This window comes from Strongylocentrotus purpuratus, unplaced genomic scaffold (genome assembly GCF_000002235.5).
Source record: "Strongylocentrotus purpuratus isolate Spur 01 unplaced genomic scaffold, Spur_5.0 spur5_scaffold_17, whole genome shotgun sequence".
Lineage (NCBI taxonomy): Eukaryota > Metazoa > Echinodermata > Echinoidea > Camarodonta > Strongylocentrotidae > Strongylocentrotus > Strongylocentrotus purpuratus.
In genome coordinates, this window is record NW_022145602.1 from 12,619,947 (window position 1) to 12,634,742 (window position 14,796).

Consider the following 14,796-nt stretch of genomic DNA (forward strand, 5'->3'; position numbering starts at 1 on the left):
CGTTTATGGAAATTTACAGTCAGCCTAAAAATATGCGTATTGAGAAGCCTACATGTCAAGGCCGCAGATCCGGGGGCTCGAGCCCCCCCCCCCCCCGGCCCCTTCACTTATTTGAAAAAAGTATGTTAAAGAAAACCTGCCAGTGTCACAAAATATGAGGTATCAAAATATGCTCATCTGACCGTAATTAAATACCTAAAAATCCCTGAGCTTGCGGGGGCTCCGCCCCTTGGGTCCTACAAGGGGCCCGTCAGGCAGGCCACTGGATTCTCATCTGACGGTAATTAAATACCTAAAACCTTCGAGATTCCAGGGGCTCTGCCCTTGTACCACATCAAGGGCCATAAGGCGGTCCCCTGAACGCTCATTTGACCGTAATTTAATGCCTAAAACCCCTGAGCTTTAAGGGGGTTTGCCCCTGACCCCATGCTAATTAGTGACCTGCAAGTGTCTTAAATAAAGGTATCAAAATATGCTCATCTGTTAGTAATTATATGCCTAAAATCCCTGAGCTTCCGGGGGTTCACCCCTTGACCGCCGCTGGGGCTTTAACCCCTGGACCACAAGCAAATTTTCGCTCCACTCGCTTCGCTCGCTACGCTCTACCTTATCATTAATACTTTAGCCCCCCCCCCCCCACACTTTGAAAAACGTTCTGCGGCGCATGCATGTCACATATAAGAGTGGTGGTGATGCCGATTATTTTCTTCTGCCCCCCCCCCCCCACGTTTTTGCTCATTACGCCACTGGTCCGTCGCACCCCCCCCCCCCCCCCTCCCGGTCATGAAAAGAAATCGTCCCCCTTGGATGTAGAGCATACAATTATTCAGATGTATTTTGAAACAAGTTAAAGACAAAAAGGTGAATGAAACAGCAATAACACTAAAAGAACAACAACAACAACATACATAACTTGAGGCGAACGTCTTTCACTATGAATATGTCTTAGATTGGTTTTGAATTGTGCTTGTTATTAATTGTCTTACCGTCTTTTTATAAAACTGATTTCGCCCCAATTCAATTCCGAATTTCCAACGTTAAATTATACAATGGTTAGTATCTTTCCACCAAAAAAATATTTACACCGATTAGGTAGCATAAATTGGCACCAGGTTTAGTGGATATCTGAATATGCATCATTCCTTTCGTCACAGACGTGCGTCGTGCAATTAAAACTTTAATCCGGGCCTACAAGTTATGAAGTTTGGAAAGTTTAATCGCCTATTGATACCGTGGTGTGATGGTTGTTATTTTCTTGTCTTTCCTCACTTAAAATGCAAATCATGTGCAGACCCCCCCCCCCCCCAGGTTGTTCTCCGAACTGTGTATTCAGTACGAAGGCCTACACCATTAAAGGTATAGATCATTTTTGGAAACACCCCTTCTCAACAAATGAAATTGAAGCCCTTATTATGTTTTGACTAATTATGTGATGATACCAATTTTGCCGGGAAACCGCCTACTAGTTCATATATTTGGTAAATTATCATTATCGATCCGGCCTGGATAGATATCGCGAATGCACTTCAACTTTGTACATTCGGGCATATATTTATGCGGATTTAAGTTGAAGTATTTCCATCTAAACCTCTGAAGGCAATAATTAAACAATAATGAATGGTTATTTTGCACCCAAAATCCTTAAACCTCAATTTCACCACTACCGGTCTTTAAACAGAGTGCGATCCCCATCCAGTCAGGCACCGCATTTAATAATATCATTCTATGTAATGGTTTATTTAGGGAAATGGAAATGTAATACTGGTAAGTTGTTGGATAACATCACTCAGTCTGATTTGATTGAAGATATATCTCATTAATGAAACAGTGTAAAGGCTATTTAGTCTAAAACAAACCTACACCATTCAAATTTAAGCTCACTTATTATTTCAAGTTCATGTATATACAAATGGCAACAGCTTCAAAATTAAATGTAAGGTCTTCTTACTTAAATCATTGGTCTGGAAACAATTATTTGTCCACTGTTTTATTATACAACATTTTCCATAACGATGAATAAACATTGTAATGCAATTTTCAGGAAAACCATACTCGTCATTTGTTATATTTGTTATATGATATTAAAGCAAATTGTTACGCTTATCGATAGGATAATGTGAAGTACGTGTCAAATAATAAAATCATTACGTGCTATTATTACCCGGACTAGACATTTTAAATGTATAAAACATCAACATGTATACACTATTGCCAGCAAGCACGTTTTTCAACAAAGAATTCAGAAATTTAACAACGTTGCAATTTTAGTCAGGACAGATTAGAAGATGCTTTCAAGCATGCCCTACACTTTTAGTTGGACTGTAACAGTTGTCTTCTAATGTCTTCCATGTAAATATAAATTTAAAGGAGGTCAATAATCATTATGAAAACACCACTTTCGTATTAGGTTGACACATCAATATAATATATTGTGCACACATGCAACAATTTGAAAATATTTTGTCTTTGGGGGACGGGGGGGAGGGGGCAATCCAGAAATAATAATAATAATAACTCCGCTTTTATATAGCGCTTAATACATCAATGACGTCTCTAAGCGCTTTACAGGTATATTATTACCCCGGTCATTGGATTCAATACTTGCCCGCACACAATGTGTGCACAATATCCACTCCCTGAGGAGTATTCCAGCCAGGCGTAAATTAACGCTCAAAACTGTTTGACCAACAATGACGGTCGCATCCTACCGGGTACCCATTTAACACCTGGGTGGAGAGTAGCAGGTGCAGGTTAATATCTTGCCAAAGGATATTAGTGCCGTGTCGGGACTCGAACCCTCGACCTTCGCATCTCCAGTCAAGCGCCTTAAACCACTCGACCACGACACTCCCACCACTCGACCACGACACTCCCACCAGAAAGGGACCGATATGTGAAAGTTTGGGTACTGGCCCATGGACTATGGCCTAAAATTGAGGTTTACTGATAGATCGCTTCAAAAAAAGGGCACACATAGTCCTTTTTTGTGTATACTTTTTTGAGCAAAACACAAAGTACGTGGAGCCAACGTCCACACACGTCACAACGCACCCATGGAGGTTTTGTGTCTGTGTCCTTCCCTGGCTTTTCACACGACACATACATTTTCTCATGTCTTTGGCGAGATGCCCCACCTTCCGAGGATTTCCCTTGGACATAGCTAGAGCGTTCTGCAATTGAAGGCGAAATGTGCGAGTCAGGGGCGGCGATCCCGGGGGGGGGGGCACGTCCCCCTCAATTTTTGTACGGGGATCGCCCCCCCCCCCCCCGGAAAATTTGAAAAAGTGCACACCGAAAATGTATAGCAAATACTGACTAAAGACTGCAACACACTTTGAGGCTCTGGAGGGCCCAAGAGTGCAGCGTTTAGACTAATAAAAATGCAAAAAAAAACTTCTCGCACTGTGGCTACGCTCCTTCGCATAATATCCTTCAAAATATACGAGTAAATATTGTAGAAATAGGTATTCTGTTGTTATCACGTAAGCACAGTTTACACTGTACGTTTACAATATTAAGAGTTATAGAAATAGATCTGTGGTACTTAATTGAATATTCAGCTTGCTCTTTTAAAAAGTCCATTCCTGCCTACTTACTAAAATTTACCTAATAAATATGAACAACCCTTCGGACTGCACACTAGATACCGGCAAAGTAAAAGTAAAGTGTGAAAAAAGTATATTGCTAAAGAATATAATTTTGTGCTATATATAACAGACCTGTTGGGGGGGGGGTAGCATAGAGCCCTATAATAGGGGGTAGTCACTTCCGTCACCTCCGCCCCTTCAATCTACCCTCTTCTCTTTCGTTATGTCTTTGTTTCTTCTTCAATCTATCCTCTTATCTTTCGTAAATATGTCTTATTTCTTCAATCCTCTTCTCTTTCGTCATGTATTTCTTTGTTTTTCCTTTGATCTTTCCTCTTCTCTTTCTTTATGTATTTCCTTGTTTTTCCTTCTCCATATCCTCTCCACTCTCCTAATGTATTTCTATCTTTTCCCTTAATTATTATCATTCCTTCCCTATGTGTACGTGCTTGCACATGCTGCTGGTGATTGTAAGCGGTGTGCGTTGATGACATAGACTCTTTTACCAGAGCACTTCTAGGAATTTGTTTCGCAAAAGCGGCCAAACAGTTGATTAAAAAAAAATATGCGCGGCCGGTCATATACGCCGCCATATTTACCTAGACTAGCTCTCAACGCGACCTTAAAAGGCTTTAACCTAGGGTAACTGTTCTCCATCTGAACAAGACTACTATCATGTTTGTCAATCATAGTTCTTTGTAACTTGATATCTCATGATAATTTTAAGGGAAAGCAATCCGAGCAATGATGTAAAATAGATTTTGTATCTACAATGTATATCTGATTCTTGTTATCCTGAATAAATATATTTCAATTCTGAATTTTAGCGACAATCATTCGCCATTGCTGCTTCACAAGCAGTAGTAATTCATTTTTTTCCAGGACTCATGATAAATTCGTTTAACGGTTTATTCCCCTCGGTTGATTCTTTTGTTCAGATTATTAGGCGAGAAGATATAGAAGTGAACGGTCTCACGCTTTATGACGACGTTGTATTATTATTCTTATTCGTCTCTACGATGCTCTTTGGATAAAGAAAAGCTTCTAATGTAAGGCTTCCTGGAAGAAGTTCAATTGATATCAAGAAATGTTTTGATTGCATCCAGTAGACCCCACCGGTTCCAAGGTTTTTGTCTGACTTGGTTTTCAATAACAAGATCGAACACATGATTATAAGCTATTGAGTGCAAGCCAATTACACTACGTTCACACATAGGCGAGTTGGAAGTATGAGTAATTGCTGCAATTAGTTCCGCGAGCTCCAACTCGCGGCAACTCGGGGGGGGGGGGTGGCAAATTTTCGAATTTGCAACAAGCACAGCACGAATAACAACAAGCAAACCACGGGAAGTGCCGAGTATTGTTCGAATGATCCTGAGTGCTTAAAGATTAAGATCGAGTTAATACGAGTTGCACGATCTTCATACGAGTAATTCCGACCCTGGTACGACTCAAAAGGAGCGGGGGTTCTTGAGCCATTTTCTGTTTTTTTCAAGATGGGTGACCAAATAGATAGTGCAATCTTCAATGACCTTCTTGAAGAAAGCCCAGTTTCAGGCCCGGTTTCGGGCCTTGCTTCGGACCCTACTTCTACCAGCGACTCCATCACTTCTTCTGATCTCTTGAGATCAGAGACGGCGCTCCGGGGGGGGGGGGGGGGCAGGGACCGGCACAATGCCCCACCCCCACTTTTCCAAGTACCCCTTTCTACATAGGAAAAAGTGCCACTTTTTAATGTTTAAGAAGTGCCCCATTTTACATAGTAGAAGTGTCTCTAATACTTTGACAAGTGCCCCTAGTATTTTGGTAAAATGCCCTTTCCCCTTTTCGACTCTGATAAGAGCTAATTCTTTTTACGCGTGCCCTTTTTCCTTCGAGAAGTTCCTTTTTTCCTTTGCCATAAGTGTCCATTCCCATTATAGTTAGTGATAGTGATAGTGATGGTTATTTTACCTGACAGCTAAGAAATCAATAAATGCTTGAAGTAAGCTACCAGGAGACCGACGGCTTAAGGTCCTTTCCGAGGAACCTGGTAATGAGGATTAATGCCTTACCAAGGGGCACTAGCGCATCGACTTGGTTTCGAACCCGGGTCACCGGATAACGAGACTACTGCTCTACCGACTGAGCTATCGCGCCTCCTCATTCTCATAAGTGCCCTTTTTAATCTCTAGTAAAAACCCCTTTTTAAGGTACGAGAAGTTCCCCTTTTCACTTTCGATAAGTGCCCCCAGCGCCTCTAATGATTGCGCTTTTCAAATCTGAGAGGTGCCCCTTTTTACTTTGACAAGTGCCCCTTTTACTTAGTAAAAAGTGTCCCTTCCTTTTTAATAACTACCCGCTTTTAACTCAGATGGGCGGACCTTTTATGTGCCCGCTTTCCTTTCTAATAAGTGCCTCTTTTCCTTATGATAATTGCCCCTATTCAAATTCGATAGATGCTCGTTTTACTGTAACAAGTGCCCCTTCTCTTTCTGAAATGTGATCTTTTCATTTCTGATGAGTACCCCTTTTCACCTCTAATAACTGCCCCTTTATTCTGACACGTGCCCCGTTTTTCTTCTTCGTATAAGTGCTCTTTTTACTCCTTATAAGTGCCCCTTCCCTTCTCATAATCATTTTTCACTTTACCCTTCTGTTAAGTGTCCCGTTTATTTTAAGCATTATACTTTGCAATTTGGTTTGACGGTCTGAATATGCGTTTGCGAGCTAGCGACGAAAAATGTTAAAGTGTTTGAGGTCGCAGTGCGACAAATCACATCTTATATACAAAGATGTAAAAACCCAATCATGATGGGGTGATAATCACATTTTCATAACGGAATACTGAAAAGACCTTTGACAATTAACATAATTATATCATCTATAAATGCGAGCGAGCGAGCTTGAGGGGAAAATGCTCTTAGTCCCGTGTCGAAGTACAAAGGGTAATTATCAGAGGTGAAAAAGGGGCACTTCTTCCACCTTAAAAGAGGCACTCGCCAGGGATGAAAAAAGCAAAATAAGAATGGGAAATAGGCATTGGTCGACGGAAAAGGGTTATCCATTTTGATATGGGCATTTATAAGAGGGGAAAGGGGGCATTTATAAGAAGAAAAAAAGGGGTTGGGTCCCTCATAAGAAAGGAAAAGGGGCAAGTATCATTGTTAAAATGTAAATCATCAGAGCTTAAAATGGGCACTTGTAAAAATGAAAAAAGGGCACTTATAAAAAAGGAACATATGCACTTGTAAATGAAAAGGGGCACTGGTCAGATTTTAATAGGTGCATTTATTAGAAGTAAAAGAACGCTTTTATGAGAAGGGCGAAGTGGCTTTATTTGGAAAGGAAAAGAGGCACATGTTTAAATAAACGGGACACCTGTCAGAAAGATTAAACTAATATGTTACGATTAAATATTTTGATATTACGATCATAGTAACTATTTGGTCGGGTGACGCTATGCAACTAAGTCGTAAATGTTTATCCATTTGTTTTATTGAGCACAGTCTGTTTTTTTTGTTGAACCAGCGACTCGCTGCATAGTTAGAAAGAGATCAGATACGTGAGCGTTTTTATGGAGAGTGCAGAGGGCGTATATTTCCACAACGTTTTGAAGCCCACCCCACCAAAAAATGAAACAAAATAAAGCAAAGAAAAACAAACAAACAAAAGGTTTGATGGGGAATATTCAGCTCTAATCGGCCTTTTGACCAATTTTAGGGGAACGCAAACGTGAATGAGACGTTCATTCTAAAACCTAAATAGTGTAATTTGGAATATATTTCAGTATTAAATGAGCCATTGGGGGTGTTTTCTCAGCACAACTATGATTAGGCTTTGCATCGCTGTTCCTGAAATCCTCGGAAAATAATAGTAATCATAATACTGCTTTTAATAAAAACTAATACATGTATAGAGCAGTGAATACTTCAATGCACTGTACACTCATCACCCCCCCCCCCCCCCCCTGGTGACTGGATATCAAGCAGACTGTGCAGACACACACGTGTGCACCATCTCCACTACTTAGATTGTATTTGTATCAAGAGATTTATGACATGGATGCTTATAGAGCAATGGCAAAAGTAGTCACATCGGCCTTCGGAAATCCTCACAGGTACCCAATATCTCCTCGATGAAGCTTAGCAATGTAATGATCTTGCCAAAACGACGTTTGTGTCACGGCCGGGACTCGAACCGCAACTATCTGATTGACAGTCCGATTACAAGATTATAAATTGTTTTGATCTGATTTGACGTTTAGTTTTTTCCATATACAACATAATTATGGACATTTAAATGTGTATAACTTTGGATGTATGATAAGGATATATGGTATATATATATATATATATAGAAAAGGGGTCGTCTTAAACATAAGCTTGAAGAGACCTCCCTCTATAGCTTGAAATTAGACATTGTTCTCAAACAGCACGTATATTCCCCCAATGCAGTCGAATGTTCATTGATTGCATAATCCTATGTTCTATAATTACAACGTTCTTTAACTCTCTGACGCATTTCCATAACATAATATTAGAGATTTTATGTCTAAGATGGGTTGAAATATTAGCCGCCCAAATATGTTTACTAGAAGAAATAATAATTGCGTGTCTCATGCACTTAAAACTTGTAATTCATTTTTAAAAAAATCATAGATTAGACGCACCAAATCACATCCCATTCATCAGGATGAAGCACGACTATAAAGGTAAAAACCAATTTCCATTAATTGAATTATGTCTTAGCCCATATGCAGCTGTTTCCATAGTGATTGTAATCCTAGTTTTTAAGAAGAGGTCAAAGTGAGGGCACCATTGGCGGATATCATTTTTTATCTCTGTTTATGCCACACAACTATTTTCCCGGTGCCAAACTGTATATCAATTGGAATAGATCAAACAGCAGTTCAAAATTGTATTAATGTTTCGATTTGCAATAGTAGTGGGTGTTTCACAAAGATTTTAAGTCGATCTTAACTCTTAGTTAGACTTTAAAATTAAGGAGAGCCATTTGTAGCCTTAAAATAAAATATATTCAAAAGCAACATTTTTAGACTTTTCATAAATTCCAAATCAGGAACATGATATCTCCCATGATAATAGAACATTATGAATGATTTAAATCAACATACATTGTATGCCTTTAAAATATCTTTTACAAATTATTTTCAAAGATGCTAACGGCTTTTCATAATTGTTAAGTCCAACTGAAAGATAAGTTCAACTTAGGATCTTTGTGAAACATCCTCTAGGTGTTAAAAGGGTTTCGTGGAGCTCATCAAGACTGGAGATTGACAACTTTACGAAGCCACTAATGTTGCCCAAAATGATTGGTGCTGCTATTAGAAAGCTTATCTTTTTATCCAGTCTTGAAGGTAAGGACAAGAGGGGGCTTGTACTTTGGACTATATGCAAGACGCCCACCTTTTTTGTTTGCTTTATTCTGTACTTATGCGTTTCTCACAGGCGTTTACAATACAGAACGCAAACAGCAAAGAGCACAGTGCATAGGGAATATATGCACTTAATACGAACTGCAGTTTTATCTAATATTTAAAGAGGATTACGAACCCCAAACAGACATCACCTCTGTTTATTAAGCTCGGTAGTTGTAATCAAGATAGTTGTTCAGCTTATAGGGAAGGCACTCAATTTCCCGCGGTAATGGCTGAAAATTGCATAACAACAAGAACACAGCCGGACAGCATTCTCTTCAAGTTTCTGAAAGGGTTCCAATAAATCTGTAACCAGCAAAATAAAATACTTTTGGGGTGGACATTACGGATCTACATGAAAGGGTTAAAAAACCCGAACAACGTCTTGGACTTACTTTGAGAATTGTAGTGCTATTAAATCAACGGTGCAGCCCAAGACTTCTCTTAGGTCTAGCTGCAACTCCGGGACACGATGGCGAAGAACAAAGGCAACGACTATGAAATCCCATTAGAGGTATGTTACATCTGCAAATTAAGTAGAATTCGATTCAATATAGTGATAGTAATAACAAAAGCCATTATGTCATTAAAACGACATTTCTGACACGAATGACCCTTTTCCGTGTATTGCCCTATTTTAATAATACTTAAGATTTATATAGCGCCATTATCCTGTTTAATTAAATGCTCAAGGCGCTTCAAAATATTAGGGAACACATTACATCATGACAAAGAATCGTGTACATTTATATAAGAAAATGCAAAAATGAACGAATGAATGAATGTCTGTCTTCAAACGCAAAATTGAGCAAATGGGAACAAATTTTGACACATGTTTGTCATCATCTGTTAATTTCTCTATTTTAATTTTTTTTTAAAGATAATCTTATTCAGCATTTACAGTAGACTGGTCATAGGGAATCTGAGTAGTTTTCCCCATGCAAGGTCGGCTCGATATTTAGGTAGATCCGTGTCGTAAATCAACCTTGTACAAATTTGACAAATTATATATCGAAATATTATTGAAAACATCTAAACCATCCTGAAAACTACATTACTGCACGTTTAAAACTGATCTTCTCTAGTAATATGTGATACAATTTTTCGACCCCTCTGAATCAATTTTGTGTGTGCTATTGATAAAAACATAAAAGAAAATATGATAATGAATGTCTAGGGGACAACCATTCTATATTTATGGCCAAACCCTTATGCCATTTTGATTGTAAATCTATATCTTTGTCCGACCGGTAAAAAAGCATAATAATGTATGTGTGTAGTTAAGGTGTAAACGACTTTCAGTTCCATCGAGAGGACTTGGAAATTTATTATTAATGCTATATACATCAAAGGAAGGATGGCTTTGAACCCTGGACCTCTCAGTTTCGAGACCATTGCTCTATACCACAGGGGCTGCGCCCCATCGATGAGTCTCTATCAAAAACCGGCCCGATTTTAGTTCTCATTATGATCACGGGTATGCTCCTATCCACACAATTCCTCGTTGAAACCTGCCAAATTAAGGATGTATGTAAAGAGCGTGTATTATTGTATATGTAACAATGTTTTCCAAATGGCCTTTGTAGACAGGGGGTCTTTGTAGACAGGTTCCTTTAGTACATGATTCAATGAGAAAACATTTTCAAGGGAAACAACAGATGTGCTTTTGTAGACAGGCGGTCTTTGTCGACAGGTGGTCACTAAAGCAGGTTTGATCATGATCGTAATGCAGATGATTCTTTTATTTAGAATGCGGATATAATGTGCACACTAGAAGCGGTTTAAAATGATTTAAAGCATAATTATTTGGTTACTTCTGACCATCACGTTTAAATAGGTAACTGAAATACAACATACCTGGATGGTGTTTCACGAAGCCCTTTTTCAATGACAAATGAAAAAAATCAGTGACAAATCTGCTGATTACCAATCAGAAGCAAGGATTTCATTAGCTTATAACAAAAACTGTCATTTGTCACTGATGATTCTTTCAATTAAAATGCGGATACACTGTGCACACTAGAAGCGGTTTAAAAGGATTTAAGGGAATAATTATTTGGTTACGTCTGAGCGTCACGATCAAATAGGTAAATGAAATACAACATACCTGATGCGATGGTGGGATATGGATGTAAGGCTCCTGCAAGGGTGATTGATACCTGCAACAATCGCATTCTAGCTCTCAATGTATTAACTTCCTTTACAAATTCTTTTGTATAAGGTGTCGTAGTCGAGTGGACCAAGCACTTGTCTCTAGATGCGAAGGTCGTAGGTTCGAACCCCGGGAGGCACTAGTGTCCTTGTCAATACCAAATTACCACTCTCCATTCACGTGTTAATGAGTACCTTGCGATTGCTGACAATGTAGCTTAGAGAGGCGTTTAAATTCATCCATTCTTCGGGTTCGTCTTTCATATTTCTTATTACTTCTGATATAAATTTACCTTCTTTTTCACGATACTCTTAAGTCTACCACGTTGTAATTTCTCCAACTTCCTGTAAAGTTGGAGTGAAGATGGGTGGAACAGATGAATACACCGAGGAAAATACAACGAAAATATTTTAACACGAAATGACATGTAAACACAGACAAAAAAATCATCGTAAAGCAATAAGTTCAACCATTGAGATATACTAATATGAATATTAATTTATATGAACCTTTATAACGAGAGGATATAGTACAACCAACGACAATTTTTGAATGCATTTTCTATCTAAGTTATGGTCTAAGTTACCTTAGATCGTGTACCCTATCGTACGAATTTCAAAACCTAACTAAGCAACAACAAAAAAAAACAATTATAAAAAAAATCAATCAAAACCGAAACAAAAGGAAGTACAAAACTCAAATTAAAGAACGATACTACATAATACAAAGTTAAAACATAATTATGTAGCACTCTGTATAAGTTGTTATGTCGGTGTACAAGTGTTTTTTTTTCTTTTGGTAAAAACTGTTTATAAATCAAACCTAATTTTGAGGTTTTGTGCCAGAGAGGGAAGAGTGTGAACGGAGTGTGTCTTCATGTGTGGGTTCGAGACGTGTGGGAGACAGAACTATAGTGGCATGATTGGGTTGTACGACACTTGCCCCTGAGACAATTTTTGCTCCGCAGTAATTTGCCTCTGAAGTCTGAATCCTAACAAGATTATCAACTTCGACCCCAGACCCATAACTATACCTAAACCTAACCCTTAACATAATCTAAAAGCTTGAAGCAGCCCTAACACAAATACTTTAACGTAGTAAAGCCAAGAGCAATTGTTGCCTGCTCAATGTCGGAATATCAGATAATAATTGTTGTAACTGTTGATATTAAATTCAAGGGGGTGGGGTGACGATAAGATGAATCATAATAAATAGGGGACTAAAATTACGTGCGTTCCTCACATTTTTGAGCCTGCCAGAAGGATATCAGTAATAAAGGTGTTATTTGCGGAAGTAGGTGAAAATACTGTTGAAAAATACCTAAGTTTATAACTACTGCTACTGCTATGTCGGAAATAACCTAAATTATGCTACTGAATGGACAATATGGAAGTCCCCTGATACGTGAATGATTATTAATGGAAATACATTAATTAGGTTAAGTCGTCAAGATAGACGAAACAAACACCGAACGAAATGTGGTTGTCAAAAATAAGCAAAACGCGTAGTTTTCATCGTCGACTTGACATTGATTCGTCTCCTTTAAACAATAGGGACTTTTAGATTCTGCACGACGAGAAGGTGTACTGCCCTTTTAAGGCAATGTGACGTCCTTTCAAGGCACTGGCAGTGACGTCCCATTGCCTTAAAAGGGCAGTCCGCGGTACACCTTCTCGTCGTGCAGAATCTAAAAGTCCCTATTGTTTAAAGGAGACGAATCAATGTCAAGTCGACGATGAAAACTACGCGTTTTGCTTATTTTTGACAACCACATTTCGTTCGGTGTAGCCCAAATGTTTACATGGACAATCTTAATCGAGATGCAAATTAATCGTAATAGTTTGGAGGTTTCGTGGTAGAGTGGTTATTTCTCTTGAATCTAAATCCGAGGGTTGATGATTGAGGGCACTAACGTCCTTCAGCAAAACACTAATCCACATATGCTACTATCCACTTAGGTGTAAAAAATTCAACTATTCAAAAAAAAATTCTGATAGAAATAGCGAGTTTATCCCTTTTTTAAGACGTCAAAAATAATTTAACTAAGATTATCGGGAAAAAAGGGAAAAAAATCAAATTTAAAAAAAGCAATATTTAGTATTGGTATTAAGACAAACAATTCTACTAATCGGTCAAGATAGGATAAAATAGGGCCTTTTAGATTCTGCACGACGAGAACGCCATGTAAACATTTGGGCTACACCGAACGAAATGTGGTTGTCAAAAATAAGCAAAACGCGTAGTTTTCATCGTCGACTTGACATTGATTCGTCTCCTTTAAACAATAGGGACTTTTAGATTCTGCACGACGAGAAGGTGTACTGCCCTTTTAAGGCAATGTGACGTCCTTTCAAGGCACTGGCAGTGACGTCCCATTGCCTTAAAAGGGCAGTCCGCGTTCTCGTCGTGCAGAATCTAAAAGGCCCTATTTTATCCTATCTTGACCGATTAGTAGAATTGTTTGTCTTAATACCAATACTAAATATTGCTTTTTTTAAATTTGATTTGATTTGATTTGAATTATTGGTTTCTGCGTCTTTTTTTCTTTCTTTTTCATCATGCATTTTCATGAACATAATAGGCCTATGGTTTGAAACAATATTTCAAGTGTACATCATTTTATACAGATAATATACGAAATTAAACAAATATATTAAATGCCTAATTAACATACATTAGATGCAGGAGGGCTACATATTAAGCAAAGTAGCTTGACGTGCCCCAAGCCCTCAACTTAGATAAACAATAACAACAAACAAACAAAAGCAGGAGAGTGACTTGCAGAGAAGAAAAGAAAAGGGGAGAGAGGGGGCGTTGGTTTTCTGTGGACTATTACTACCATTTGTACCATTTGGTCACCGTGAACATGTATATCACTTATATCTCCGACCCAGTAGATGTATACTTTGCGTCATGTACCATTCCAATTTTTTCAGGTTTTGAACAGTCACCGTTTGACAAATAGACGCAAATGTAAACTTGTTCCATTATTTACATAGTCATACAAGGAATAGAGAGTTATGGCAAATAAAAAGGAGGTGTTTATTTCACGAAATAGTATGACCTTCAACACCGTGCAGAGTCATTGGACTTGTGGATAAATTCCAAGACTGTGAATCAATAAGGTACGAGATTCAAATACCTACCACAGCACTAACATCCACTTAGTTTACATTTGCCTCGCTCGACCCAGGTGAGGTTAATGGGTGACAGTAGAAACTCAACCAATGAAGCTGCAACACCTTCATTAGGGCAGCTAGGCTGTGCTGGGATAATAGCCAAAGCCCTATACGGGAAGCGCATAGTGACGTTAATAAATATTTCATACTCGCTGTACAAGAACTGGGAATTATCATTATTATAAGTATTACTAGTAGTAGTAGTAGTAGTAGTAGTAGCAGCAGCAGCAGCAGCAGCAGCAGTAATGGAGCGCCAGGAGTGTCAAGTATGACAGATGTGAGCGCTATACAAGAACCCAATATTTCATCATCATTATAATAATAATAATGATAATTATTATTATTATTCATAGTAGTCATGGTAGTAGTTATAGTACAAGTAGTAGTAGAAGTAGTAGTAGAAGTAGTAGAAATAGTAGTAGTAGTAGTAGTAGTAGTAGTAGTAGTAGTAATAGTAGT

The 14,796-nt window shown here is 38.5% G+C and overlaps 1 protein-coding gene across 1 annotated transcript in view; it reads left to right on the forward strand.

Annotated features, from left to right (window-relative positions):
• The first annotated feature begins 9,086 nt into the window (after positions 1–9,086).
• Positions 9,087–14,796, forward strand: part of LOC587329 (solute carrier family 28 member 3) — a 32,392-nt gene continuing 26,682 nt past the window's right edge. Inside the window, exon 1 of the mRNA XM_030987735.1 lies at positions 9,087–9,520. Coding sequence (XP_030843595.1) covers positions 9,479–9,520 — 42 coding nt within the window. The 5' untranslated portion in view covers positions 9,087–9,478. The remainder of the gene's footprint in view (positions 9,521–14,796) is intronic.